The following is a 27,665-nucleotide window of genomic DNA, read 5'->3' on the forward strand; positions in this document are numbered from 1 at the left end:
TACTGGCAGCCTGAAATTGTGCCATTCTTGACACAAGCAGTTGTGACTATTCCTCGTTGAGTCATTGAGAAAAGCTATCCACTGAGAAAACCCTATCAGATGTTTTCCCAAAGAGATGACAATCTCTTGGTGGAGATCCCCCAAGCAATATGAAAAAGAGAAAAAGAGAATTTGGTGATGTCACAAGAAACGAGCGTGATGCACAGAGAAGACTGGCTGAAGAAGAGAATGTATGGAACTTAAAGAAACTGATGACGAAGTAAAGAATCGAGTAAACTTTCATTAGCAAAATGAAGATTCCACATATGAAGAGCACTGCAGAAAATGCAAGATGTTTGATAATTGTACAGATGCAGCAATGCAAGTAGATCAAGTAATCATAGAAGCTGGCTATACGTAGTGAATAGACTGCAGGTGGAGCTGCCATTATATAGAAGCTGTAAGTTCAAAACATGAAGAGAAGGGCTGAAAGATGTGTCGCAGCAGAGAATTAGCTGGGAGCACAGAAGAATCGCGAAGTGTTGTCTGGCCTGATGTCAAGACTGAAGGCAGCCAAGACTGGTTATCTTTTCTTGAAGGCAGAGAACGTGAGATGCTGAACCAATCCTTGTTGAGGTGCAAAGAAAGAACACCATGAATGTCAAGTTTTATGAATTCAAGACAATTAAATGCTGTAAAATGTGCCGAATTTCGGTCTCCTGTCACGTGATCCCAGGATGGAAATAGAGTTGGGCATGCAGTTCCAGAAAAAAGATTAGCATGTGCTCACACCCCCTTATATTCCCAGAGATGAGAATACATTGCAAGACCAAGTTCAAAGACAATATTCATGGCAGAAGGCATGGGTGATGAGAGATGTTGGGCTAATTGGGTGGGGATGTACAGTCCAGTCCACCCACTGACACCTGGGTTATGAGCTTACATGCTGCTAGTAAGCTGATTGTTCCAGAGGGGTACCAGTGTGCCAACCATATGGGTAGAGGGCCATATAACGAAGGGCCTTATAGTTTGAGAGCCAATGGTGTACTCTGTTTCTAATAACTGATGAAGATGACTTGAACCAGTGGTGGGCAGGAGTTGTCCACCTGACTGTAGAGACCCAATCACAACCCGGCACCTTACAGAAAGTATGCTTAGATATTCCCCTTGAGCCAACTACTTTCCTCTGTTGGTTTTTCTTATTTGCCACGTAGCATGACTTCATGTATGATGAATTTTTACTTTAAAAGTGTTGTTTTTTATGAAATGCTTCAAGAGAACGCTGTGCGACGTCCGTTGATGGTCTGTTGTAACTCCCTGTTTTAGACAATTGATAATAAAAAAGTAATAGGACTTTGGCATATTCTAAGTTGGTCTGATTATTTGGTGTAAAGAGTTATTCTGCATCCCATCTACTGCATGATGCGCTACCCGGCAAGGGCCCTAAGCTCACGTGGTAGCAGTGGTAGGATAGTTTAGACCCATCAACCAGTTAGCTTCAGAGTTTCGGACGATTGGACATCCTCTGCTATCTAGCTGGAAGAACGCAGGGTTTCCTGTGGTGAGCGGCCGAATAGAAAGCTTGCAAGAAAAACCGAGGCGGTGGGCTGGATCCCTCTTTGACGAAATGCCTACCTGGATTCCACAGGCGCTCTGCGGATGGAAGGTGAAAGTGGTCGGTTTGAGGAGGAGACGATACCGAAGGCCTTGAATCAAACAACCAATGGTGAGTAGACTGAGCAGAATAGAAAATTAACGGGACAGGGTTGTGTTAATTTGAAAGTAATGGGAAATATTGTGTGGAGATAATAGAAGTGCCCAGAAGCCTGACCCAAGGGGGTCTAGAAGAAGTCGTCTCACACTCTAGCGAGAGTCACTAGGCTACGTGTGAACAGGGTCACATAAGGAGACAACTTACATCCTGTGACAGGATATTTAAATAGTGGTGAGGAGAAAAAGTGTATTTTCTAGTAAATATGTAAAGTCGACTAGTCTGTCTGTGTTATGTGTTGAGTTAAGGTATTGAAGAAGTGACAATAGTTGTGAATGAATTGAAACGAAGTTAAGTAGCTAAAAAGACTATCTAGGAAAGTGGTTGGTACCAATCCATAGATAGACAGAGATAAAGGGAAAGGTAGAGGCTTGAGTGGTGATTGTTGGAAGGCACTCATATTTGTTGTTTTAAGAGTATTGAAAAGTGGTGAAAGTATTGTATACAATCTGGTAAGTATTGACAGTCAATTGAGACTCATCACAACGGGAGACACTCCCCTGATGCATTTATGTTAGACATTGCCAAAGCACATGCCCAAGCTCAAACAGTAAAGTGCATTATGGGTGAAAGGCACGGCTGATAAGATGTTCATGCCATGGCCACAAGGGGGATCGCTGTCAAAAGCAGTATTGCAACACATGACCACATACTTGCATGTTGCGTACACAGGGAAGAAATTGGAGAAGAGATTAGCAACCTAGAGCTCTGGAAAATGTATCAGGAAGAAAGGGAAGGTCCGCCACCTGAGGAGTGGATGTTTAATCAGTGTAAGGAAGAAGATGTTGAGCCCTCAGCTCCCCTTACCTCGCCTGAAGTAAAAGGCGCAAGTGCGGAAAAAGTAGGGTTGTACCCTCTAAAGGAGCTGAGAGCGGCAACAGGGTATAGTAATGCGATATACGAACCACCCACTTCTAGCAGTGGCGATAGTCAAGAGGACAGAGGAGAATAAGAGAAAAGAGCAGATCTCTAAGATCGTACAAGATAAAGAAGAGAAGAGTGGGCGATCAAACACATCAACAGAATTGGAAAGAGGGATTAAGAGATGGAAAGGGGAAAAAGACAAAGCTGACGAGGTAACGCTTGTACAGAACGAATGGATCGGAGGACAGATATTACTCAACTAGATGGGAAAAGCATCAAGGAAGTAAGACAAAGAGAAGATAAGGATGACCAGCATAGAAAAGACATAGGGAGAAAAGAGGTTGAAGGAAGATGAGCATAAAAGAAAGAGCAAGGAGCAACGAGTACAGATGTATCAGGTGGAGCAAGAGAAAAAACAGGAGAGGGCAGAGGAGCAAAGAAAGTACGATAATAGGCAGAGAGCAATAGAAGGTAGGGATAGAAAAGAAAGGAAGAGAGAGGAGGAGGAAGCACAGAAATTATGGGACAAAAGGATACAGAGACAAAGCGAAGAGAAGGAAAGGAGAGCAGAAGGGAGGAGATAAGAGCAAAGACAAGAAGAGGAGTGAATTAGAAGGGAGGCGAGAAAACAAAGAGAATTAGATGAAGAGTTAGAATGAAGAAGGAGACAGCGGACTTTGATATTAGCCTTCCTCGTAAGGAACCAGTAGAGCAAAGCACAGCAATACGATGGGATGGAATGGAAGAGTTTCTTTTGTTAAAAGAAGCAACATCAGGGGCATCTAGAGTAGCCTGGGTATCACTGGTCAGGCTCTGATGTGGCTGACTTCTTACCTCTCTGGCCGACCTTCCCGGGTCCAACTTGGGTCCTTCCTCTCCGCTATCTTTTTCTCTACCTGTGGTGTCCCCCAGAGGTCTAACCTCTCTGCCTGGATGTGGAACCAATACCTAAAACTCTGGCCCACTGGAACGCTGCTCTGCCCCAACTTTCAGTGCCATGCAGATGACACCCAGCTCATCTTCAGGCTACCCTCGCCCTCCTCCTCTACTTCCCTCATCTCAGACTGTCTTTCTGCTATCCAGGAGTGGTGTGCCACCAATGTCCTCTGCCTCAATGCCAGTAAGACTGAGATTCTCCTCATCGGAACACCCACTCCCTCCTTTCCTGTAGCTATCTGGCTGGCCTCTCTTGGTCCTCTTCCTGATCCTACCTGCAAGGCTAAAAACCTCAGGGTCATCTTCGACTCCACACTCTCTTTCTCTCCTCACATTTCTGATGTCTCTAAGAAGTCACACTACCAGCTGCACCTCCTCTGGGTTATTCTTCCTTTGCTCTTCTTCCCCAGATGCTCACTGTCTCCAGAGCTCTGGTTCTCTCTAGGCTGGACTATTGCAAAAGCCTCTTTCTAAATCTGCCTGCTTCTACTCTCCGCCCGCTGCAACTTATCAAGAACAGAACTGAGAGACCTGTCCTTGACCTCAAGCCTAGGGATCAAATCTCTCCAGGACTGAAATCTCTGCACTGGCTTTGAGTGGCTGCAAGGATTAAGTTCAAAACCCTCTGCATTGTTCACAAGGCCTTCTGGGGACTGGGGGCTCAATACCTTCAACTCTCTCTTCCTAAATACCTTCCTTCTCGATCTCTTTGCTCATCTGCCTCAAACTCCCTCAGGGTCAGTCACTTCTCCAAGCAACAAGTTGGTGGCAGATCTCTTTCTTCGACTGGGGCCCCCATCTGGAACAGCCACCCTGCTTCCCTTAAACTTGAGGAGAATCATCTTTGGTTCCGGAAGTACCTCAAAACCTTTCTCTTTGCTTCTACTTTTTCTCCTTCTCTCCCTTGCTGACCTCCTGGCTGACACTGAAACTGCACTGGTTACCTGGCCACTCTCCGATCTCGCGCCCAGGTCCCCTCCAGTACTACTCCTGCACTGCCTTCCCGGCAACCCCCGCACTTGGGGACTGTTGTTCTGTTTCCCTACAATCCGACTACCAGCACTTGACACCTGACGTCTGCACTTACCCTTGCACTTGCCACCTGCTGGCTGTACTTTTTACTTATTATTTATTTATTTTCTTATCCCATGCACTGCACTGTCCTCTTCCCCTTCCCCCCGCACTTCTCCTCTTTATCCTCCCCATGCACTTGCGCGATCTGAATGACACTTGGCCTAGTAGGATCATTGTCTGTCTCCCCTCTGTTCCCCCTCCCTTGCCTCGTCACGCCTTGAAACACTTGTGTATTGGCGCGTTATAAATGCCATATCATATCATATCATTAGAAGAAGAAAACTTTGATATAGGAAGTATTGGTGACAGGATCGATAACGCCTATCAATAATTAAAGGAAGGTAGCAAATCTGGAAGCTGAGGGAAGGGAGATCAGTCCCTAGCATTCCAATCACGAAACAAAGAAAAAAATCCATTTAGTCTTGGGCACAGAGCCTTATCCTTAAGCAGACTGGACTTAGATAAAGGTGAAGGGGATGAGAGTCACACTAGCTGAGGAATAGACATGTCAGATGAGGAAAGAGAATCCTTCCTTGGGGAAGAGGGAGGGAGTGTGTGTACCCCTGAGGGAAGCCTGCAGACGGACAAAGAAGTAAGATGGTTTGATCTAGAGGAACCTGAGGATAGGACACCAGATCTCATAGCATATCCAGAGTGTCCCAGGGGAGAATCACCATCATATGTGAGCAGGTTAAGATCGCTAGACGTACAGGGACTTTTGTCCCTACCATGGATAGACAGACGATGGGAACCGACTGCAAGTTAGGGTTTACTCAGTTTCCTTTATTGGAAAAAGGGGGAACGAGACCACAGTATATTCCATGGCCGCAGATGGATAAGGATAATTTAAGATGCAAACTCCAGAGTTTGACTTTGGGTGCTGGAAAATAGATACATGAGTTATATATAATGACAGGAGGAAACACACTGGCCATTGGGGACATTAAGGGTCTCTTGGCAGCTATTGTTGGGGAGAGAGCTGATTATATGATATGATATAATGATAGATTATTTACATAGTGCCTATGCACAATATGTTTCAAAGTGCTGCAATGGAGGGAACAAGGGAAAATACAATGGCATTCTTACAGGCCATGAACAGTAAGGATGTGAGATTAACTATCGCACTCGGCCTGACGAAAGTTCAGATAGTGCAAGATCTAAGACATAAATAAGAAAGGGAGGGGGAGAGTGGGAAGGAAATGGAAACAGACAGGCGACTACCGTACTAGGCCTGATGACATTTCTAGCCGAGCCGGTGAAAAACAAAAGGTGAGGGAGAGGAGAGCAGAAAGGGAGGGCGGGAACAAAACAAGCGACTATCGTACTAGGCCTGACAACATTTCAGATAGTGCTGAAGTGAGGGCACAATTAAGGGGAAGGGGAGGAGACAGATGAGGTTGCTATCATACTAGGTCCAGGGACAATTCTGATAGAGTAAGTGCATAGAATAAAGTAAGGGGATGAGGGGAGGAGATAGGAAAAGGGAGAAAGGGAGATGAGGAGAGAACAGATAGTAAGCAGTCAAAAAGAGTGGAGAAGCAAGAGGGGAGAGCGAATACAATTGAAGAAGTCAGTAGTAACATATAATGTTGCAAGCCAGGATACAAGATGAAGATGGGAACAGCATGATACAGGGCCACGATGAGTGCAAGATGCAAAGGAAGTCCAGCATGAGAGTAGAGAAAAGGTGAGGCACCATTATTCAATGAAGTTCAAGAAAGTCACATCCAGCAGTGGCCACAATACATTGATGGTGAAACCAGAATGTATCAGGACGGACTCCAGCAGAAGTAGGCTGAAGGGGGGAGGGAGAGCAGGGTAGAAGAATCCAGCAAAACAGGCAACAACTGTGTGCGAGAAGGGTAGGGGGCACAAGGGAACATCATGGGGGCACCAGAGGGGCTGGGGATGGCCTCTCATATGAGGAGCAGGTGATTGTTTGTCATGCAGAGGTCAATGTCTGAGAGGCAGGATGGAAGATCTGGGCGGGGTGAGGAGGGGGAGTTGGGAATCTTGAGGATGAACTGGGTGTCATCAGCATAGTTGAAACAGGTGAGATTGTGGCAACAGATGAACTTGTGTAGGGGCGAATATGTCACAGATGACATATGAAGGGGAGCAGGCTATGCAAGTGTGACAGCACAAAACACAGCGCACGACGGAGCGCCATTCAATCATTGTAGAGCAGATGTTTGGAGGGCTCTTAGGGTGCAATATCCTGACACATCAGATATGGGTGCAATCATGACATGTAAGATGAAGGAAGATCAAGACCCCATTGCTTACATTTAGGATATTCAAGAGCACTGGTAACTTGAAACGTGTGAGCCGTGGGAAGAAACAGTAGCATTATTTTACCACATTTTATGTGAGGGGTTGCCTGAGCAAGTAGATAGGCAAATGAAGAAGCAAATGGGAATGGAAGCGAAGCCATGGGTTGAAATACAGTTGACGATAGAAGAAAGAAGAGGCTTGAAAAATTGAGGAAGCCAAATTGGTTGAGAAAAAATTGTCAAAATTTCCCAAAGAATGGGCGGTATTGCCAAGCGTAGAAGGATTTTGAATGCAACAAGCAGTGGGAGGCGTGTCATGGCGTGTCACCGCATTGTAACCCAACCCGGAGATCTAGTAAGGATAAGACCTTATAGAATTCCGGAAGCAAAGTTACAATCAATTAATAACAACATTAAGGAGATGTTGGAAATTGGAGTGATAGAACCTTCACAGAGTGAATGGTCATCACCCATAGTGTTGGTTCCGAAACCTGATGGTACAGCTCATTTTTGCATGGATTTTAGAAAGCTGAATGAGATCTCTAAATTTGATGCCTATCCCATGCCAAGAATAGAGGAATTGCTTGACAAGTTAGACAAAGCGAAATTTTTGACAACCATAGATCTGACTAAAGGCTACTGGCAAATACCTCTCCATCCAGACGACAAAGAGAAAACGGCTTTTGCCACACCAACTGGTTTATTTCAATTTACTGTGTTACCTTTTGGCCTACATGGTGCACCAGCAACATTCCAGAGGCTTATGAATTCAATTATTAAATGACATGAAAACTATGTGGGAGCGTACCTTGATGATATTATTGTCTTTAGTCAGTCCTGGAGTGAACAATTTCCTATGAATATCCGTCAGGTCCGAGCTTTTCTTGGTTTTGTTGGCTATTACAGGAGATTCATTCCACATTTTTCAACGTTGGTTACACCTCTGACCAATCTCCTGAAGACGTCGACCAAGAAAAAAAAAGAGTGGTATTCAACTGAGATAGAGAATGCATTGAATAATCTGAAAAATGCTTTATCCGAAAAAGCAGTTTTACATTGTCCAGATTTTTCAACTCCATTTTATCTACACACAGATGCGTCTGGGACAGGCCTTGGAGCCGTGTTGTTCCAAAATCAAGGTGAACTGGAAAGACCTGTTCTTTTCATAAGCAGGAAGCTTCTACCTCACAAACTACACTACGCTACGATTGAGAAAGAATGTCTGGCTGTAAAATGGGCCATAGAAGCATTACGTTACTAACTATTAGGCAGAGAGTTCACCCTGGTGACAGATCATGTGCCTCTTATATGGTTGGCTCGAAATAAGGACACCAATCCCAGGGTGCTCAGGTGGTTTCTTTCACTTCAACCTTTTACTTTCAAGACAATACAGCTTCCTGGAAAATTATTGGCTCAGGCAGATTTCTTATCCCGTAGCACTTCCCTTCCAGAGCATAAAGGCCTAGAAGTGGGGGGGGGGGTGATAAACCTGGGGGAAATATTCAAAGAGGATACCATCTAGCTTAGGCTCTGACAATACTAGGCCAAAAGGTCCATGTGAAGGGTTAACAAGGCTGTCAGGAAGAAATGAGTAAATGACAGAGCAATTGTCCAATCAGAGACTCGCTACTATATCCAGCTGTATGCTTCCGTCAACAAATTATTGTTTTGTTTATATTGTCGTTGCCAGGATACGGAGCCGGAGGAGACGAAAAGTGACGGTTATGAGTGGGCGTATTGAGGACCCGGCGTGAGGGAGAAAAATAACGTCGACTTGAAAAGAAATCCTGTTGCGCCTTTGCGCTTTAACCAATTTAGCCTTGCCCCTTTAAAGCAATCGTTTTTAAATCGCAACGTAGTTTCGTTTATTTTTGGTTCACAGCGCTGAGTGAAGACAGAGAGGTGAAGGACGGCACCGGGTCAGGGAGGCCGACCTGCTCAAGATATTTAGAAGCAGGGCTCCATGCCTGAAGGAGCGTTAAATTGAAATGAAGAAAACAATCGAATATCGTTTTACTCCGTACGAAGCTGGGTGAGGAAAACTCTGAGGATGCCAACTCCCATCGACCGCGAAGCTGGAGAAGGAGGGGCGGCGCTCATACGAGGTCGCTGCATACTGACGATCAGCTCTATGAGGGCGGAGACGAGTCAGCGCCGGTGAATGAACAGCTGATCTGGCAATACGAGTGAGGAGCGAGTTTATATCCGAGTGCAGAGCAAAGTTTACAGTAGAAGCAGAAGCAGAAGGTACGTGTTTGTGAGAGAGGCAGAAGACAGAAGTAAAAGAATGGATGTGGGCTCGAGAGAAAGCGTCCTGATTAAAAGACAACTGTTATAAAGACAGAATGGAGAATTGAAGGTGAACATTTTGGAAAGACTGATTGAAAGTGTTTGAGAGAAAAGCAAGACTACATAATGATGATGCAGGAAAAGAGAGAGATTGACTTACAGAGAAACATAAAGAATTAGTATACATGTTCCAGATGAAAGCTAAAAAAAAACAATTAAAGAAAGAGTTACAAGACTAGTTAAGAGAGGAAAACCAGTCAGAGAATATATACATATAAGAACAGTAAAACAGAGACTAGAGACTGAATGGACTTTAGAGTCAAGAAGAAAGGAAGAACAATTGTTAAAAGTGAGCTAAATAGATTTAATGAATAACACCTAAATGTTACTGATAAAGAAAAGGAGATACCAATTCTGAACAGAGACTTACCCGAGTATAACCTTTTATGAACTGTGTAGACGTCTGACATCTGAGGAGCAGTCTTCAAGAGTCAAGACACGTATCCTTTTTCCTATGAGAAAACAAAAGAATAGAAAGTTTCTTTAATAAAAGTTGTTTCGGAAACAAATATAACACCTACTTACCGGCTGAGTGTATTTATTTACAAATTTACAGAGACCAATCCTTACACATTTGGATTCCTTTCTCACTGAGTATCTATTTGGTTAGCCCCATGGTCCTGACCGATGGGGATGTACACAGGCTTATATTTGTTGTTTTTTGTATTTATCCTTCAAGCTTATCCTGCTCTTGTCAGACGAGACGTTGATGTTTGCACTTTTTTTACAGAATCCTAAAAATGGCCCCGTCATTATGAGGTTGTTAATTGTAATCATTGAGCATATATTGCAATACAAGGTGATATTGCAATTGCAGGAGTAAAAAGGTGTTTTTTATCCTTAAATGATCACAGTAGAATTGATGAATGATGAGGCAAACACGATTTTAGGAATGACGAGTATCACCAGCACCAGGATGGCGAGATAGGTGAATGTCAATTGTCTTATGCATAGTTAATGCATGTACAATTTCTCTCTCTGTCTTTCTGTTCCTCACTTTTCACAGTCTCTATTATGTTAGTATTTCCACTGAGGTAGAGGTCCCTATGGTTCTTCCTACAATGGGAACTTAATTTGATATACTTCATGAATTGTACAATGCTTCTAAAAGACACAGGAGAAATGCAGAGAAAGATAATGAGGGGATAAACGCTTATATAGACAATGCAGCACACTTGGGTAATAACAAGTGGTATCACCACATGAAAAAGGTGGGAGAGAGAACATTTAAGGAGGGTTTCAACGTTTGTTCCCTGAAACGTTATTCTTTGGGAACCTCTAAAATATTCATGGCCACAGAGGTATCAGTGAAAAAAGCACATTGCCTGACACGTCTCACACTTTGCCTGACAAGAGGAAAGTTCCAAGGCAGAACAGCATCCATAGTGTGTATGAATAAAGCAACACCTCAAAGAGAAGACAATTATGTGCAAGATTTAAAGACGAGAGAAGCCAGAAACAAAACATCAAATATTAAAATATGAACAGCCTGGAATTTATGGAGCTGGAATCAAGATTGAAGCAAACAAGATTCTGCAATGCAAAAATAAGAATGGGAAGGAAATATGAGAATGTTGGGAATGAGGTCAACTACAAATCAAAGGAACAGTGCTTACTCATGAAGGATGGGCTGATGGACTGGTTGTGTGTAAAGTAACAGCATTAACCGGGCAGTGGGAAACAGTTGTGGCAAATGCAGAAAAAGAATGCAAAGATCAATGTCCGAAGATTGTTGACATCGGTCGACAATAAAGGAGGACCAGTGCAGATACTACCCCTGAAGGATGCGTCCTTATGTTATCAGAAATAATGGTACGAGGAAGGTTGGAGAGAATCGCCAGTGTGGCCACATTTTTGATGTACCAGGCATGAAGGAAGGGACAGTCCCATCATTGGGCCTGTGGGTCCAGAGCCTACATGAAACTGCCCAAAGACTGAAGAGGGACGTGTTCCTTAGTGCTCATCCATGTTCCAGCATTAGTGATTCCTCAGAGTGACCTGAACATTGCAGACTTTCCAAAAGCAGATGCCCATTTAAGCAAAATCGCTTTAAATTCTCAATCGAACAAGGAGGGAGAATTATTTCTCAACAAAATCCATAGAAGCCTTTGATGCTATCCCTATCCCATATGAGCACAGGTTGTTCAGCAACACTCCCTCAATATTCACGATTATCTTTATGCTTGGGATCCAGACGATGGCAAATGGTTACATCAACACCACCATGAAAGGATTCAATGCTATCAGGGAACAAGTGAGGGCCATAAGGTTAATGACCCCGCTGAACAGAAATGTCCTTGACATGATCACAGCGATGGATGGAGGGGTTTGCACCAAAATTGAGCCATCATGTTGCACGTTCATACCTTCTCATGATGACGAGAATGGAACCTTGACAGAGAACATAACATTGCTGACAAACCTGCATAACAAGATGGAAGACGAGAAAGAAGACATCATGGATGACGGATGGTTGGTGTCTATTTTCTCATGGGTTCCACAGTGGATGGCAAACATCTTGAAGTTTCTTGGAGCAGTATTAGTGATGGTGATATTCGGATTCTGTGTGATCAGGATAATAATTACGCAGTGTAAGAAGACAGCGAAGAAGGCAGTAAGAATGTGAAGATCATCATAGTAGCACCTGAGGGAACCAAGTTCCTGTACCCAAAAAATCACAAGAAATACGTGGGATGATGGGTCTATTGTAATGAGAAAGGACAGTGCAGCTGCATGACCTGGAGTGTGGATGAACATGTACAATCAGCAGCATACCTAAAAGGAGTGATGAAGATTTGGACCCTGACGAAGCACTTCTTCAAAATAAGAAATCAAAATGTGGAGATTAATGAAGGTGTGGTCGTTGAATCAACCAGAGGGGGCAGTATAGAGGAGCAGCCGGCTGCCTCTGCAGGAAGTCCCATCCCCCTAATACCTGTATACTGGCAGCCTAAAATGGTGCCATGCTTGACACCAGCAGTTGTGACTATTCCGGGTCGAGTCTTCGAGAATAGGTATCCACTGAGAAATCCCTATCAGATGTATTCCCGAAGAGATGGAGGAGATCCCTGAGGGAATATGAAAAAGAGAGAAAGTGAAGTTGGGTGACATCACAGGAAATGAGCGTGACATACAGAGAAGATGGGCTGAAGAAGAGAATGTATGGACCTTATAGAAACTGATGATGAAGTAAAGAATCAAGTAAGCTTTCATGTACGAAATGAAGATTGCACGCATGAAGAGCACTGCAGCATGCAAGCCGTTCGATAATTGTACAGATGCAGCAACGGAAGTAGATCAAGTAATCTTAGAAGCTGGCTATATTTAGTGAATAGACTGCAGGTGGAGCCGCCATTATATAGAAGCTGGACATTGGTGTCACAATTTTAGTAAGTTCAAACCATGAAGAGAAGGGCTGAAATCTGTCTCGCAGCAGAGAATTAGCTGGGAGCATGGAAGAATCGAGAAGTGCTGTCTGGCCAGGTGTCAAGTCTGAAGGCAGCCAAGAATGGTTATCTATTCTTGAAGGCAAATAAAGTGAGAAGCTCAATCATTCCTTCTTAAGATGCAAGGAAATAACACCATGAATGCCACGTTTGATCAATTCAAGACAATTAAATGCTGTAAAATGGGCAGAATTGCGGTCTCCTGTCACATGAGCCCAGGATGGAAATAGAGTTGGGAACGCAGTTCCAGAACTATGATAAGCATGTGCTCACACTCTCTTATATTCCCAGAGATGAGAATACATTGCAAGGCCAAGTTCAAAGACAATCTTCATGGCAGAAGGCATGGGTGATGAGAGATGTTGGGCTAATTGGGTGGGAAGCTGCAGTCCAGTCCATCTCCTGACACCTGGTGTATGAGCTTATGTGCTGCTAGTGAGGCGAATGTTCCAGAAGCGCATGAGGGTGCAAACCAATTTTAGAGGGCCATATAACGAAGGCTTTATACTTTGAGAGCCAATGGTGTACTGTGTTTCTAATAGCTGATGAAGATTACTTGCACTAGGATTGGGCATGAGTTGTCCACCTGACTGTAGATACCCAATTACAGCCCAACCCCTTATAGAAAGTCTGCTTAGATGTTCCCCTTGAGCTAACCATAACCCCATCCCGTACGTTTTTCTTATTTGCCACGTAGTATGACGTCACGTATGAAGAGTAGTTTTTACTATAAAAGTGTTGTTTTTTTATTAAATACTTCAAGAGAATGATGTGTGATGTCCGGGGATGTCCGTTGTAACTCCCTGTTTAGACAATTGATAATAAAACAGTAAAAGGTCTTCCTGAGTTGGTCTGATTATTTGGTGCAAATAGCGCCATGACTACCACCAAACTCGGAATGAGGGACAATGTCTGCCGATGATCTGTCACAGATGCCTAAGGAATTAGATATCAATGAAAAGTGAAGAAGTAAGGAAATGATGCAGATATTGTATTAGGTGATGCAAAGCATATATGAGACAAATGAAGTGATGCTGAGGATTTACAGTAGCATCTATACACATCCATAGATTCCTTTGTATCCATAGATTGAGAGATCAAAGATGAGAGACAGAGCAGTGGAGGGTCATGAATGCATTCATAGATGATACAAATAAAGTGGGATAAATGACGAGAGACATACGTAGGGGGAGACAGCAAGAAGAGAAGAAGTGATAAAATAACAGATTATAAAAGAGAGCAAAAAAGACAGACAAAAGGTTAAAGATTGAATGAGGAGGGGTGACTTGAGACATAGGTTGACCATTTAAAAGGGCAGGGCAGTAGTTGAGATGAGGAAACCTAAGAGAGGAGTACAAGTTTTGTTGCATGAAAACAAGGAAAGGGTGGGTCTTGCAAATATTGAAGAAATGAAACTGGCAGGTAATAGCTAAATTAAGGATTTTAGAAAGGAAGGTGAGGGAAGAGTCTAAAGCCAACATCTAGATGCCGAACAGCAGTGGAGAAGAAAAGGGAGGAAGAGGGACCACACAGGCAGGGAAAGGCACAGGGAGCTAAAGAGTGGAGGCAGGAAATAAAAGAACTTCAGTTATAGTTGGGTTAAGAAGAAGAAAGTGAGAATGCATCTAATGTTGAATAGCAGAGATATTTGAGTATTGGAAAAAGTGCTGGGGAAGGAGAAAAAGCCCTGAGCCATCCACCACAAAGTGACAAGAAAAGTTGAATGAAGTAAGCAGAGAGAAGAATGATATAGTGGGAGAAGGGAAGGGCCTAAGGACAGACTCTTGAGAAATACTAACTTAAAGAGGTAAAGGGGTAACATAGTGCCAGACCAAGAGACAGAGCAAGTTCTGTCAGAGAGGTAGGCACCAAATCATTGGAAGACAGAACTCTAAAAGCCCAGGTAGGAAGGATAGACAGATGAATAGGGTAGTCACAGTATTAAAAGCAGCAGATAAATTGCAGAGCTCTAACGCTGATGAGAGTTTAGCATGATGGGCAGTTTCTGTTGAGTGAGAATCAGAAAATCCTGATTGAAAAGGAGGATGGACTGAATGTGCGTCAAGGTAAGAATACACTGGAGCTCAGACAACATGGTGAAGGATTTTGGAGAGAAAAGAGAGGAGAGATGGGATCGATATTAGCAGGAAGAAAAAGATCAAGAGAAGGTGTTTTGAAGATGTCAATAATAATGACACGTTTAAAGGGAGAAGGAAAGGACTAGATGGAGAGTGAGAAATTGAAGACGGTGGTGAGGTAAGAAATTAGTAGGGGGTTTACTTGTGGAAATGGGAGAAGCGCAATTAGGACCAAGCGAGGGAAGCTAGACTGAGGGAGACAGGGCAGAGAGCTAGCAAGCCAAGAAGGGGAGGGAAGGACTAATTGCAAGAAGATACTTTGGAAGTAAAGTAACTAGCAAAGTACAGACAAGGGAGAGGGGATGGTGCAGAAGGGACGAGAGATGAATAGAAATAATGCAATGATTAGGATGGGGAGATATGGTATAGTATGAATTTTTGGGAAAATACAACTACAAACCCATAACTTCAGCAATTATAGACTTACGCTGGTCTAACACTTCCCCTCGGCTGTATTATGTTCAGGTCACTTTTCAGTATCTATTATCACCTCAACATCATGAAACACTCCTTTTCTAGATGTACGCAAATGACTCAGTGTATTACTTGAACATGGTGAACCATCAGAAATTGACACAAAGTTTGGGCTGGGCCATTAATGGGACTAGTCGGGTAACCTCGGCCAGTGCACCATTATGTTTTGTGATGTTACTTGGATTTATTCTGCCCACTGATGTCATTTGCATGCTGTCTAGGCACTATGACAGAGTTAGAAAAAGAAGGGGTTGGTTTTGTTAGTTGGAGGAGGGGGAGAGTGTAAGGGTTCTTTTGCTGTAGTGTTGTTAATTGCAGATCATTTAACCTGGTAACCGTGTGTGGGTTTTCGTTGAGGTAGTATTGGTTGCTGGGTGTGCAGGGTTGAATCGTATGGGAGGCATTGTGTGCCCGTGGAGCAAGGATGCTTTGGCAGAGTTAATTTTCTGTGAGCGTGGCATAGTTGGTTTGCGTATGGTGAGTGTGCCGGTGATTGGAGAGTTTTAGTTGGTTTAATGGAGAAATGTGAAGAGAGATCCTCATGTCATAGGGCTTAACCACTGAGGCAACTTCTTGAGTAACCAAACCTATTGTGCCATGGTCAGTGATGTTTTGCTTCTTTTTAACAGTTGCCCACGTCTTGGTGAGTTAGCTCAGGTTGCTGAAGAGCCATGTTTTTACTGCTTTCCTGAAGGTCAAGGGTTACACTATTGTGTGCATTCACTTGGGGACTTCCAGATTTTTGTCGAGATGTCATAAAATGATGCTCTCTACTCTTTCTTTATGTAAAGTGTTTTTTTTAAGTATGTCTTTGTTAGACCTCTATTTGGTTCTATGTACTGTTTAGTCTGAAGATGCAGTCTTTGCCTTACAGGACTTCCTGCTCCTTGGCTGTGTATTGCTCTGTGAACAATGCAGGGTATTTTGAAATTGATCGAAACCAGTTTACAAATGCACTGTCCTACACGTCCGCCTTCTCAGTGTCCCTGAGATACTAACAAGCAGTACACAACTCAAGGGGGCAAAATACTGGAAAAGGAGCCTGGAGAAAGGAACATGCATCTGAAATTGAGGGTCAGTACGAGTTGGGTGGGATTCCAGCAGTAAATCCGTCAGAATACTGCCAAACGGAATTATGGTTACCACACATGTTCTGGCGGTATTACCACTGGATTAAAATTGTCGGTGTAAATCCTCATATGTTTGGAGTGCATAGGACTCAAAGGGGCATTTTTGGCAGAATTACTGCAGCAGTAATTCCACCATGGTAATTTCGCCGAAAATGGGCAGAAAGTCCACAGATTTACATCCAGCTCTTAGCTTGAGGAGAAACCTCCAACCTTCCACTCAACTCATAGTTGGGTTGTGCGGGAATGTGGTGGGATGTGGTTATACCGCCAAATGTAACCTCTATTCCCAGTATGTTAAGCCGCCAAGTGTCAGTGGCTCCTTTACTTCTTTTCTCAGTTCACCTGCCCCCTTTAACCCAGTGGATTCTGGTTCTGGCAGCTCGTACTGATGCAGTAGCAATGACCATTGAGTAGAAGTATTATCTGTAAATGTTCTACTAAATATGATGTTCTAATCCTTTTAAGTGATCATAGGTTTATGTTGCATTATTCTTTGCTATTCTGGGGTCACTGATATTGTGTTTTTATTTACTTTATTGCATGTTATGTGTACTTACAGTTTCTTCGGTTACTATGCAATTAATGTTTTTATGTACATGATCTAAATGCCTTAGGGCATTAAACAAAAATGTTTGCTTAACTAATTGACAGAATGCTAGTGCTTGTGAGGGGGTTGTCCTTGTTGAAATTATTTTTTGAACTTTGGATGTGGAAAGGAGATAGATAGAGATGGAGAGAGAGTGAGATAGGGAGAAAGATAGAAAGATAGAAAGAGAAAGAAAAGTTCTATGATGATGAGCAGGAGTAAGGGAGTTTCGCACTGCATGCCTGTCTAAACATGTACAGTGTATCTGTGTGTGGGTGCGTGTGTGTGTGTATTTGTGTGTGCGCATTAGTTGTGAGTTATTTCTGTGTTTGTGTGTGCATGTGCATGTATGCATGTGTGTCTGAGTGTGTTTGTGTGTTCACATTTCTTGTGTGTGAAAATATGTGTGTGTGCGCGTTCAACTTCTTTGTGTTCCCTCTTTGTGTCTCATTTTTGTCTTTCTTGAATGTCACTCTTGTATGTCACTTTTGGATGTTCTTCTTAGGCTGTGCCTCTATTGAGTTTCTCTCTAGTGAAGTGACTTTATCTCCTCTCTATCTATTTCCCTCTCTCTCTGTATCTGTTAATCCCCCATCTTTGTATTGTGTCTCCTCTATTCCTCTGTGTTTTCATCTTCTTGTTCTGTGTCATTCCATCTTTGTAGTCTGCCGTGCCATTGACTCCCCTTCGGGTGTCCCTTTTCTCTTTCTGTATTCTGTGCGCACATCATGCTTCTATTATTTGGCCATCATGTTTATCCTGCCTCTCAGGGTGTGCCTTTCTCTGTTTCCTACATGGGATTAGTTGGCAAGTATCTTGCTTATGAATTGTGAACCATGTAAAATGTAATTACTTTCCATCATCCCATGAGCACAGAGATCACACCCCCTCCTGGTTGAGTCTATCCCCATATTGGGTACACTGTCAATTAAAAGGAGCAATTAACATATTCTATGAGAGGCATTTAACAACTTTCATTTTCATATCCTTCAATACATTTTGTAAATATTCCAGTTTTGGTGATGGTTTACCAGTGGTATTTCAGCCAGTATATTATAATTTATATTCTCTAGGCCAACGATTGATTCATACATTGAATATATCTTCTGTCATTTGTGAATATATCTTCTGTCATGTGTTTTCAGGGCACCGAAGTGTACCCCATATTGTCTTCTGTGCTGCGGGATCCAACACAATTTTCAAACCCAGATAAATTCTACCCTGGACACTTCTTGGATGAAAAGGGCAGATTTAAGAAGAATGACGCCTTCATGCCTTTCTCTGCAGGTAGATATCATTCTTCAGAACCAGAATGGAGCAAACATTGCATTATATGATAGAAAATGTGTGACTCCTGGTGTTACCCATTGATGTACTAATTCATCAACCAAGGTTCCATTGTACAATTCATTCATGAAATAAACTTTCCCCAAATGATACAAAATACTGAAATGGCCTAGTGCCATCTGGTTGACCCTTGATAAACCCAAGATGTGCGAAATACAGTTTGAACAGAAGTAATATATATGCTTTCCTGGTTGTCCAATGCACAAATATTTTGGATGCCAATGTACTAAAATATAGTTTTCATGGATATTTCTTGCAAAGATTGCTCGTATTAGAAATCTCCACCATTCTGGTACAAACAGATTTTCATCACCAACTAGGTAATGCTGCACAGCGCATCTGACACCATCAAGCTTACCCAGCACACAATTCCATGGTATTGACATTCTAAGGTTATATTTTCAAAACTGTTGCCACGTCTTTCATAAGATTGCTTCTACTGCTGAAAAAAACAGAAGTTTTTCCAGGAAAGGCCTCATTATGAGTATGCCGGTCCGGTAACAACAGTGCCGGTAAACTACCGGCACTATTGTTAATGGACCGGCATACTCTGAGTTCTGTGAAACGGCACCTGCTCGCAGACCTTGATGGATGCACCGGCACTGTTGCCAAATGTTTCTGATCAGGTTGCCAACAAGATCTGAGTTTAATCCTTGTAAGTATTTCTCTTAGAATACCCTCACTTTCCGGTGTCTCGGGTCTTGACAAGGACCATGGTAATAAGGATTGTGGTTCACGCTAGTATGAGCTTATTTATGAGGTAATGGGGAGCATGATGAATGTGCTCCTGGCTCTCAGAAAAACTGAATAAAATTTTTAAAAGCCTTAGAAATTCCACTCAGAAAAAGCAAAAACCTCCCAAATCTCCAATTAAAGGCACTCCAGCACTGGGATATTGTTTATGTTCAGAAAGGAAAGAATGCAATACGAAAAAGAGGAACAAATGCCACCACAAGTCTCCTTCAGGAAAGAGATGCATGTGGCTCAGCCTTAAAAGTTAGGCTTGGATGAAGATTGTACATAACTTATAGAAACATGCCGAGGCACTCTTACGGTAAAAATCCCAAATGCTATGTTTCTTCAAATTATCAGTTCCAATAATAATATTGATAGAATGACAATTACAATTATTTTCAAAAAGCTATAGTTTTATGTGCAAATACACAAATTGTAATACAAGATCATAAACAGGTACTGGTCACATTCATAAAGAGCGTCAGTTTTACCCTGCCTATTGTTCATTCGCAATCGTATAAAATTCTACATCCATTTCAAATTGTTTTGAAGAATACCTACACATTTTTCACAAAATGACAGATTTTGTGTTCAGAGGTGAAGTTCCTGTTATCACTACGCAGTTCGGGAATGTGTGTCTCCCTTCAACAGGTGAAAAGAACTCTGTCTTCTGTGAAGGCATCATGAAGCAAGACACAGACAACCAATTTAGTATTTACATAAAACACCTTTATTAACTTAGAAGAAAAAGGCCTAACTTGCCCCATGCTAAGGTGGATTTTGCCTACCTGAATAAAACTAAGGAAAGTCTGAGACAAAGAGTTCAATTTAGGAATCTGAATTTGTCCAAGACCTATCTTGCCCTCACAACTAATATATAAAATGTGTAGGGATGTCAGGAACCAAAGGAAACAGTCTCCAATATACAGTTTTGAGCTATTCAGCTCTCAGCTTCCCTTCAACTCCCTTCCCCAAGGTTAAACAAGTTCAAACAAAAAGTTACCTCTCTTGAGTTATGAAAAAAGTAATTTAACCAATGGTCAGGGTTCCCTTCCTCAAGTTCCAAGTAACACAGTTCCAAGCACCAAAAAGAACGTTGGTCGCAAGTCAATAAAGAGTTCAAAGCTCACGGTTTCCTTCCCGAAAACCTGGTTTCAGCACAAAATATCCTTTGTCTCTTTAAGGTTCATGGTCACTCTTGTGCCCCCTTAGTATGTGGAAATTGTGACTGTGTTCAATTAATCTACCAGCTTTGTTGCAACATTCAAAGTTCAGAATTGTTTTTACTTGAAGAAAAAGTAGAATTCATTTTTAATATTCAGCATTTAATGGTTTGGCTTGAAATTAAAGTAACATTTTAATTCTAAACTTAGTTTGTAACAGTTCTGCTTTCATACGAGGTTTCCACTAAGTTCAGTATTCAAGAAAGCAAAGATTGTATTCAGTTTAGTCTTTAATAGGTGCAGGTTGTCTTTTTTATTTTCATTCAGTTCAATATTCATTAAATATAGTTTGCGTAAAATTTTGGTCTTCTAAAGGCACGGGTTGTGCTTGTTGAGACTTTAATTCAGTTTGATATTCAGAAACCATATGGTTTGCATTCAGTACTCCCTTCATTTAACCTCTGGAGTAAAATGTTCAGAAAGTAATGTTTAACCTTCAAAGACTTTCAAAAATGTGTTTTTTCCCACACACCACCACGCTGATACAAAGTATTCTTAGGTATTTAAATTTGAACAATGGATTGAACCGGAGACCTTCGAAAAAGTGTTTCTTCAAACACACGGCCACACCTCATTACAAGTATGGCGGTAGCCTTGCCCGTAAAATTGTAAGGCTGCCGCCAAACTTGCGATTTTTTCTGGCACCCGCGAATTGGCATACGTCCCCACCGGACAAGGTAATTGCCCATTAGCGGGTGCTGAAAAAAAATGTCCCGCATTCCCATTTGAGCCCCATAGGGCTCAATGGGAATGAGGAGGTAGGATGCACCAGCACCATTCAGAATGTTGCCGGTGCATCCGACATGCTCTGCTCGCGGGTGCCAGTACGCCCGCCAGGTCAGACCTGGCAGGCGGAATGGCACCTGTGAGCAGAACTCGTAGTTTGCTGGTCCGGTAACAAGGGTACCAGCAAACTTATAATGAGGCCCAGTATATTTCTCGCTTAACTCAGTGTGATGCTTGCGCACGCAGTTTCTCAATGGAAAGAAACTCTCTGTTTGTTTGTTTTGTTTGTTTATTAATTTGGGGGTATCAGGGCGCAGAGTACAGCAGGATACATGAATACTTTCAGCTTAGAGTTACACAAATTACAGCAAGGTGTACAAAGTTCTCAGGTGACATACAATTAGGGAGCTGTGTACCAGATAAATGCATACAAAGGGAGAAAACAATATATAATTACATCATTTTCAGTGTTAATATACAACATATTCTAAATATAGCAGTATCTATATACAATTGGATCTAAAGGGCAATGCTATGAAGTGTACAGAGGAGGGTCAGTCACTACTGTGTGTTAGTGGTTGTTTTCTCTAAGCCATTTAACGGTGTTATGTCTGAAGTTGAGAAAGGTTTGATCCGCCCTCAGAGGGGAGGGGAGGCAGTTCCATAACTGTGCTGTTTTGACCGGGACGCTGCTCCCCCCGGCTTTCGTCAACTTAAACCTAGGTACGATTAGACAATTTGCATTAGTCATCCTGGTGGGTCGGCTAGTAGGTTTTCTCTTAATTCTTTCAGCCAGGTAGCGAGGGCAGCATTGTTAAGGCATTTATGGGTTAACAAAGCAGTTTTGAGTAGGATTTTGTCAATGATAGATAGCCATTTGTTTTGTCTCCTGGCTTCTGAGATGTGTTCTTTTCTGGCAATGCCCTGTGCCGTTCTCAGAGCATTGTTCTGTAGAATGTGGATCTTGTTAACTATGTACTTACTAGTGCCCAAGTACAAGGAGTTGCAATAGTCCAACTTGGACAGAATTAGGGCTCTGGCCAATATGGTGCAGCTATCCTTGGATAAAAAAGTTTTACCGGCTCTGATCAGCTTGCAGGTATAAGCAGAGGCCGAGACCATGGAGTTAACCTTTTTAACAAATGTGAGGGTAGAGTCTAGGTAGAAACCTAGAGTTTTTACCTCTTTTGCAACTTTAATCATGTTGCCATTGATATTAAAGGAGGTATACTTGGGGTCAAGTTTATTGAGGTTGAATGCGGCCCCAAAATGAGGAGCTCAGTTTTGTCATCATTCAAGCATAGACCGTGGGCGGCCATCCATACTTAGATGATGAGATTGATTTTATTTACCAAGGCCACACCCTTGTCATAATCCCTGGTAAGCCATATGAGAATCTGATCATCATCTGCATAATTAGTGTTGGTGACACCCAGATGGTCCACAACATTGAATAGGGGCTTAGTAAATATATTGTACATTGTGGGTGAAACGCAGTAGCCCTGTGGCACACCACAAGAAATAGGAATGGGGTCTGCTGCCGCTGATGGCGAGAAGACTCTCATGGTCCTGTTGCTCAGAAAGGATTCGATCCATGCTATGGCATCCTGTGAAAAGTGAGCGACTGAGGGCCTCATTACATGGTAGGCGGTAAGGGTTTACAGGTACCGGTACTTTACCGGTACCGGTAAATCCTTACCGCCTTACTACGAGGTCCCTTTGCGGGTTGGGGATTTTAACGCCTGCTTTTTCGAGGTGTTAAAAACCAACCCGCAAAGGGACCCAGGGAGCTAATTACGGTACTACAATTTGCGGTGCCGTAATTAGCACCTTCCCCATTCCCATTATGCACTATGGGGCAAAAATGGGAATGGGGAAGGGCAATGGTGGAAGGGGGAATTACCGCCCTTCCAACCTTGGAATGGGGCGGTAATTCCCCTTTCCACCAAGGCGGTGCAGGTATTTTACCGGCATGAACCATGGCGCTAATTGCGCCATGGTTCACCGCCTACCGTGTAATGAGGCCCTGAGTCTAGGTGATTGCATAGTACTTTATGGTCCATCAGATCGAAGGCGGCTGAAAGATCAAGGAGAAGTAGCAAGGCTGTGTTCCCCTTGTCCTTGAGTTCGTTGATCTGGGTTTTGAGATCAATCAGCACCGTTTCAGTGCCGTGTTGGGGCCTAAAACCAGATTGGCGGATTCCCAGGAGATGATTAGAATCTAAGTACTCATGCATCTGGGGATAGGCCACCCGATCTAAAAATCCTTGTAACAATGGCACTGTCGTATTGGGCCTATAGTTGATGGGGATGGAAGGATCTAGAGATTGTGTTTTGAGGAGGGGAAGGACCCAAGCCTCCTTTAAATTGCTGGGGATGGTGCCAGATGAAAAATAGCCATTAATTAGCTTGGTTATGAAAGGTGTGAGGTCTCTCGCGGCATCTTTGATAATTTGGGCTGGGCACTTGTCTCCCGGACAGTTTGAAGGTTTTAGGAATAGGATGATTTTTTCAACCTCAAGGATTGAGGCTCTTGAAAAACTGAAGCATTGTGACAGTTTAGTGGAGTGTGTGGTAGTGCTGGCAGGTGTGTCTGCGTTAGGTAGGTCAGTTTTTTCTCTGCAATGGTATGTCCATAGCTGTGGAATTATGGAGGTGATTGATGCATTGCAATTGAGTTCTGCTACTCAATCTAGAGTTCTACATTTATTGTGTGTGGGCAAGGTCACTCTTTGGATAAAGCCAAATTCAGTGAGCACCTTAGAGATTGCTGTAGCTTACTGGTCACCAGGGTCGTTGAAGCCCAAGTTGAGATCCCCCAACAAAAGTACTTGAGAGGTAGTTTTCATGTTATCAGATAAAATTATAGAGATATCCTCCTCAAATGAACCAATGGGGCCAGGAGGTCTATAGATAAGATAAATTGTGAGCGTTTGGGAGTCAGAGATGGGTAGTTTAGCAGTGAGATATTCACATGATTTGATGTCTGGTTAAGGGGCTAGTCTCATGGCTAGGTTGGATTTAGCTATGAGAGCTATTCCTCCTCTTCTCGAGTCAGCCCTATTTGCTCCGATTATAGTGTAATTATCTGGGACTGTGAGCAGGAGGCCAGGGCCTGCTGCTGCGTGAAGCCATGACTAGGTTATGGCTAGAAAGCCATAGTCTTCCGCCCGGATTAAATCGGCTATCTCAATAGTGTGTGCCACCAGAGATCGGCATTGATAAAGTGCCCTTGATGTCTAGGATGTTGTTACTAGGCAAAGACTTCAAATGTTTGCCCTGGCTTACTTCTTTGGCAGGTCTCGGGGTGGGGGGGGTTTGCTCTGTGGTCATTTTTTATAGGTGTGACCGTCACTCTTTGGTGTGAGTGAGGTAGGTATGTCATTGTCTTTTTTATTCTTGGCATTATGTTTTTTAGGTGGGCATTCATTCATGGGGCATGTGTTGATCATGGTTCTTATCGGTGGCTTGTGGAGTCTAGTTAATCTCAAACAGAGTCTGAGGTTTCTTGTAAAGTATGGCGCAGTAAGTTAGTTTTATTTGAACTCTGGTTTAAATTATGATGTGTGGGCGGTGGTTGGTCGAGGTTGACAGAATAGTAGTGGTCGGATTGGGATTTAGTATATACCGTAGTCCATATGGGATAACTGATAGGTATCCTATGCTGAGAGTTGGAATTACGCTGGGATAGAGGGGAGGTAAGTATGCCTTGTGGGTTCACTAGTACTTGCCATAGTAGGGTGAGGTGAAGTTGTATGATTATATCCTACAACACTGGTCAGATGTCCTAAAGCCAGTATGGCACACAGTAGGTAAGGATGTAGGATGGTGTGTAGTACATGGTGCACTTAAAGTAGACTAATGTAGGATATGTGTAGAGCGAGGGTTTTGTGCTACATAACGGTATCTCGTCAGTTATTTGGTAGTTTAGGCCAGGGTTAGAACCATGCAGCAGGCACCCATGCAGGGTTCTAATGGATTTAGGCTGCCACTGTTGAAAATAGACAACGGTTGGTAAAAATGTTGCACAATTCGCACAATGTCAATGCTAGGTACAATGCAGCATATAGACTATTTTCTACATAGAGGTCACTATTAATGCAGGTACAATTAATAATCATGGTCATATTCTGCTGTTGGTGTTCAGTACAAACGACAAATAGGCTGCCTGTGGGGTAGTGCAAAATCTTCACGGTAAGCTAAATCGGTATAGATGCACAATGGTGGATGGTTAGGATGCTTAAGGACATGTGCTATGCTCTGTGATAGCTGAAGTGTGAGCGTATCGATCACTATAAAGAGCACATGTCTTGGAATTCAAAAGCAAGTTAACAGCAGGAGAAGCTAACGATGCCATCCGTAGTGTACGGTATCTGTACATTGATAATAATATCAGAGCAGTTCTGGCATTTGCAGTATATTGTGAATAGCTGGTCACAATTTTCACAATGACACAATTGCAGTAGCAGTGGCAGGAGCAAGGAATGCAAGGCGGCTGGTGGCTAGAAGCAACGTAATGTATACCAGGAGCAGTATTCTACTAGAGTGGCAATGTGGTGGATAAAAGTTATACATTATGAGAGGCGTAACAATACAATCAGTCAGAGATGATGATAGGCTGACTATATTCAGATGTATATGGTAAAGTTAAGGGCAGGCATGAAGAGATGGCTACAAATCAGACCAAATCGCAACAGACAAATCTACACATGTTGCTGGTGGTAGTGCGGGCCACACAATGGGCCTCATTACGGGGTAGGAGGTAGCCATGGTGCTATTAGCACCATGGCTACCCCCTTACCGCATTCCGGGTCCGTGTTCCCGAAATAGGGACTTACCGGGTCATTCCAACCTTGGAGGACCCGGTAAGTCCACATTACAGGAAACATTCCCCAATCGAACCCCCATAGTGCTCAATGGGAATGGGAATGGGGATGAGCTAATAACTGTACTGCAATTTGTGGTACCGTTATTAGCTCTGAGATCCCTTAACGGGTCCCATCCTTAACACCTGGTCAGACCGGGTTTTAAGGAAGGGACCTGCTAAGGGTCCTCGGAATAGGGTGGAAAGGGATTACTGGCACTGGTGTCCTTGCCGGTGCCGGTAATCCCTTACCACCTACCTCGTAATGAAGCCCATTAATATGCCTGTTAAGAGGCTTGCACTAACGTCTGCCAGCCAAAATGTCAGAGTTTATTTGTAGACAGGCAAAGGAGTTGGTCATAGGCTTCCCCTATAGCTTGGTGGATTTCACAGTTCGATCCTCCGAGGAGGTACGTGTTCCGCAGCCTCGTTCAGCCTAGACAGGCACAGACAGGCCTGTATCTTTTAAGGGGTGCCTTCAATGGGATACTGGCTCACACCTTCCGGCGGAGGTAGGCCTAGGAAATACAGTGCAGGGACCAATCAGGCGCATCGGCCTGTTTCTTGGCAACGGTCAAACAAAGTTGCGGCGGCCATTTTCTGTGGCTGCACATTGCATGCAGAAAGTTTCCAAAATAAGCAGCGATCCACCGAAATGTGTAGAGGGATCAGTTGGGCAGTGATTACAAATATAGCACAAGGTTCCAGGCTATAAATACCTTCAATTAACACCTACTAATTGCCAGCCTCAAACCATCCAATTTTCTAGGCGACCTATGCCCTGCATAAGTTATTAATGATGGAGCCAAAGACCTAGCCCCTTCATCACCTCTTTGATCAACTCATCATTTAAAAACGCTGTAGTCCCACACAACCTCAAAAAACCCAACCTTGACCCTTACACTCCGAGGAACTATAGGCCCATCACGACTGTCCCCTTTCTTCTTCTTAAGATAATAGACAGAGTAGCATACCTCCAAATACAACATCATTTGGAAGACAACAACCTTCTAGGCCTGCGACAATCCGGCTTTAGGCCCAGGCATGGGACTGAAATAGCCCTCCTGGATCTAAAAATCCAAATGGATGAAGCCAAAGACAAGGGCAATCTGGCCATCCTGCTCTTGTTAGACTTGCCTGCATCCTTCGACCTAGTCGACCACCAAATACTCACCAAACACCTCTCTTCGGCTGCTGCATTCTCCCAGAATGCCACCAACTGGATACGGTCCTTCCTTTTGGATAGAACAACCAGAGTCTTCGCCACTTCAGGCGGCACGGCGGCAGACCCTGTCCCGATTCAATGTGGAGTTCCGCAAGGCTTGTGCATCTCTCCCACGCTTTACAACATCTTCACCAAGCTCCTCTTTGACCGCCTTGATGACTTGGTAGTTACCTATACTAACTATGCTGACGACACTCAGGTCCTCATTGCGCGCATGCGAAGCTATGAGGAAGATGTTGCTAAACTAAAAGAGATATATCTTGAGATCCAAGCATGGATGGCCACTCATAGCCTCTGCTTAAACGACAACAAGACGGAACTGCTGATAGTTGGGTCACAGGCCCGTCTCAATAAACTTGACCCCAGATACCAATCTTTCGTCATCGATGGCAACACTATAAAAATATCTAAAGAAGTCAAAACCGTGGGTGTGTATCTTGACTCAACTCTCTCCCTCAAAAAATAATTCAACGCCACCATCTCCTCCACAGCCTACTCCAATAAACTCATCAATGCCTTCAA

The 27,665-nt window shown here is 43.2% G+C and overlaps 1 protein-coding gene across 2 annotated transcripts in view; it reads left to right on the top strand.

Annotated features, from left to right (window-relative positions):
• Window positions 1–27,665, top strand: part of LOC138520910 (cytochrome P450 2A5-like) — a 327,470-nt gene that overhangs the window by 265,924 nt on the left and 33,881 nt on the right. For both annotated transcript variants that reach the window (XM_069633338.1, XM_069633337.1), the window contains exon 8: window positions 18,169–18,310. In XM_069633338.1, the coding sequence (XP_069489439.1) occupies window positions 18,169–18,310 (142 nt within the window). The remainder of the gene's footprint in view (window positions 1–18,168; window positions 18,311–27,665) is intronic.

This window comes from Ambystoma mexicanum, chromosome 13 (assembly GCF_040938575.1).
Source record: "Ambystoma mexicanum isolate Mex_15411 chromosome 13, UKY_AmexF1_1, whole genome shotgun sequence".
NCBI lineage: Eukaryota > Metazoa > Chordata > Amphibia > Caudata > Ambystomatidae > Ambystoma > Ambystoma mexicanum.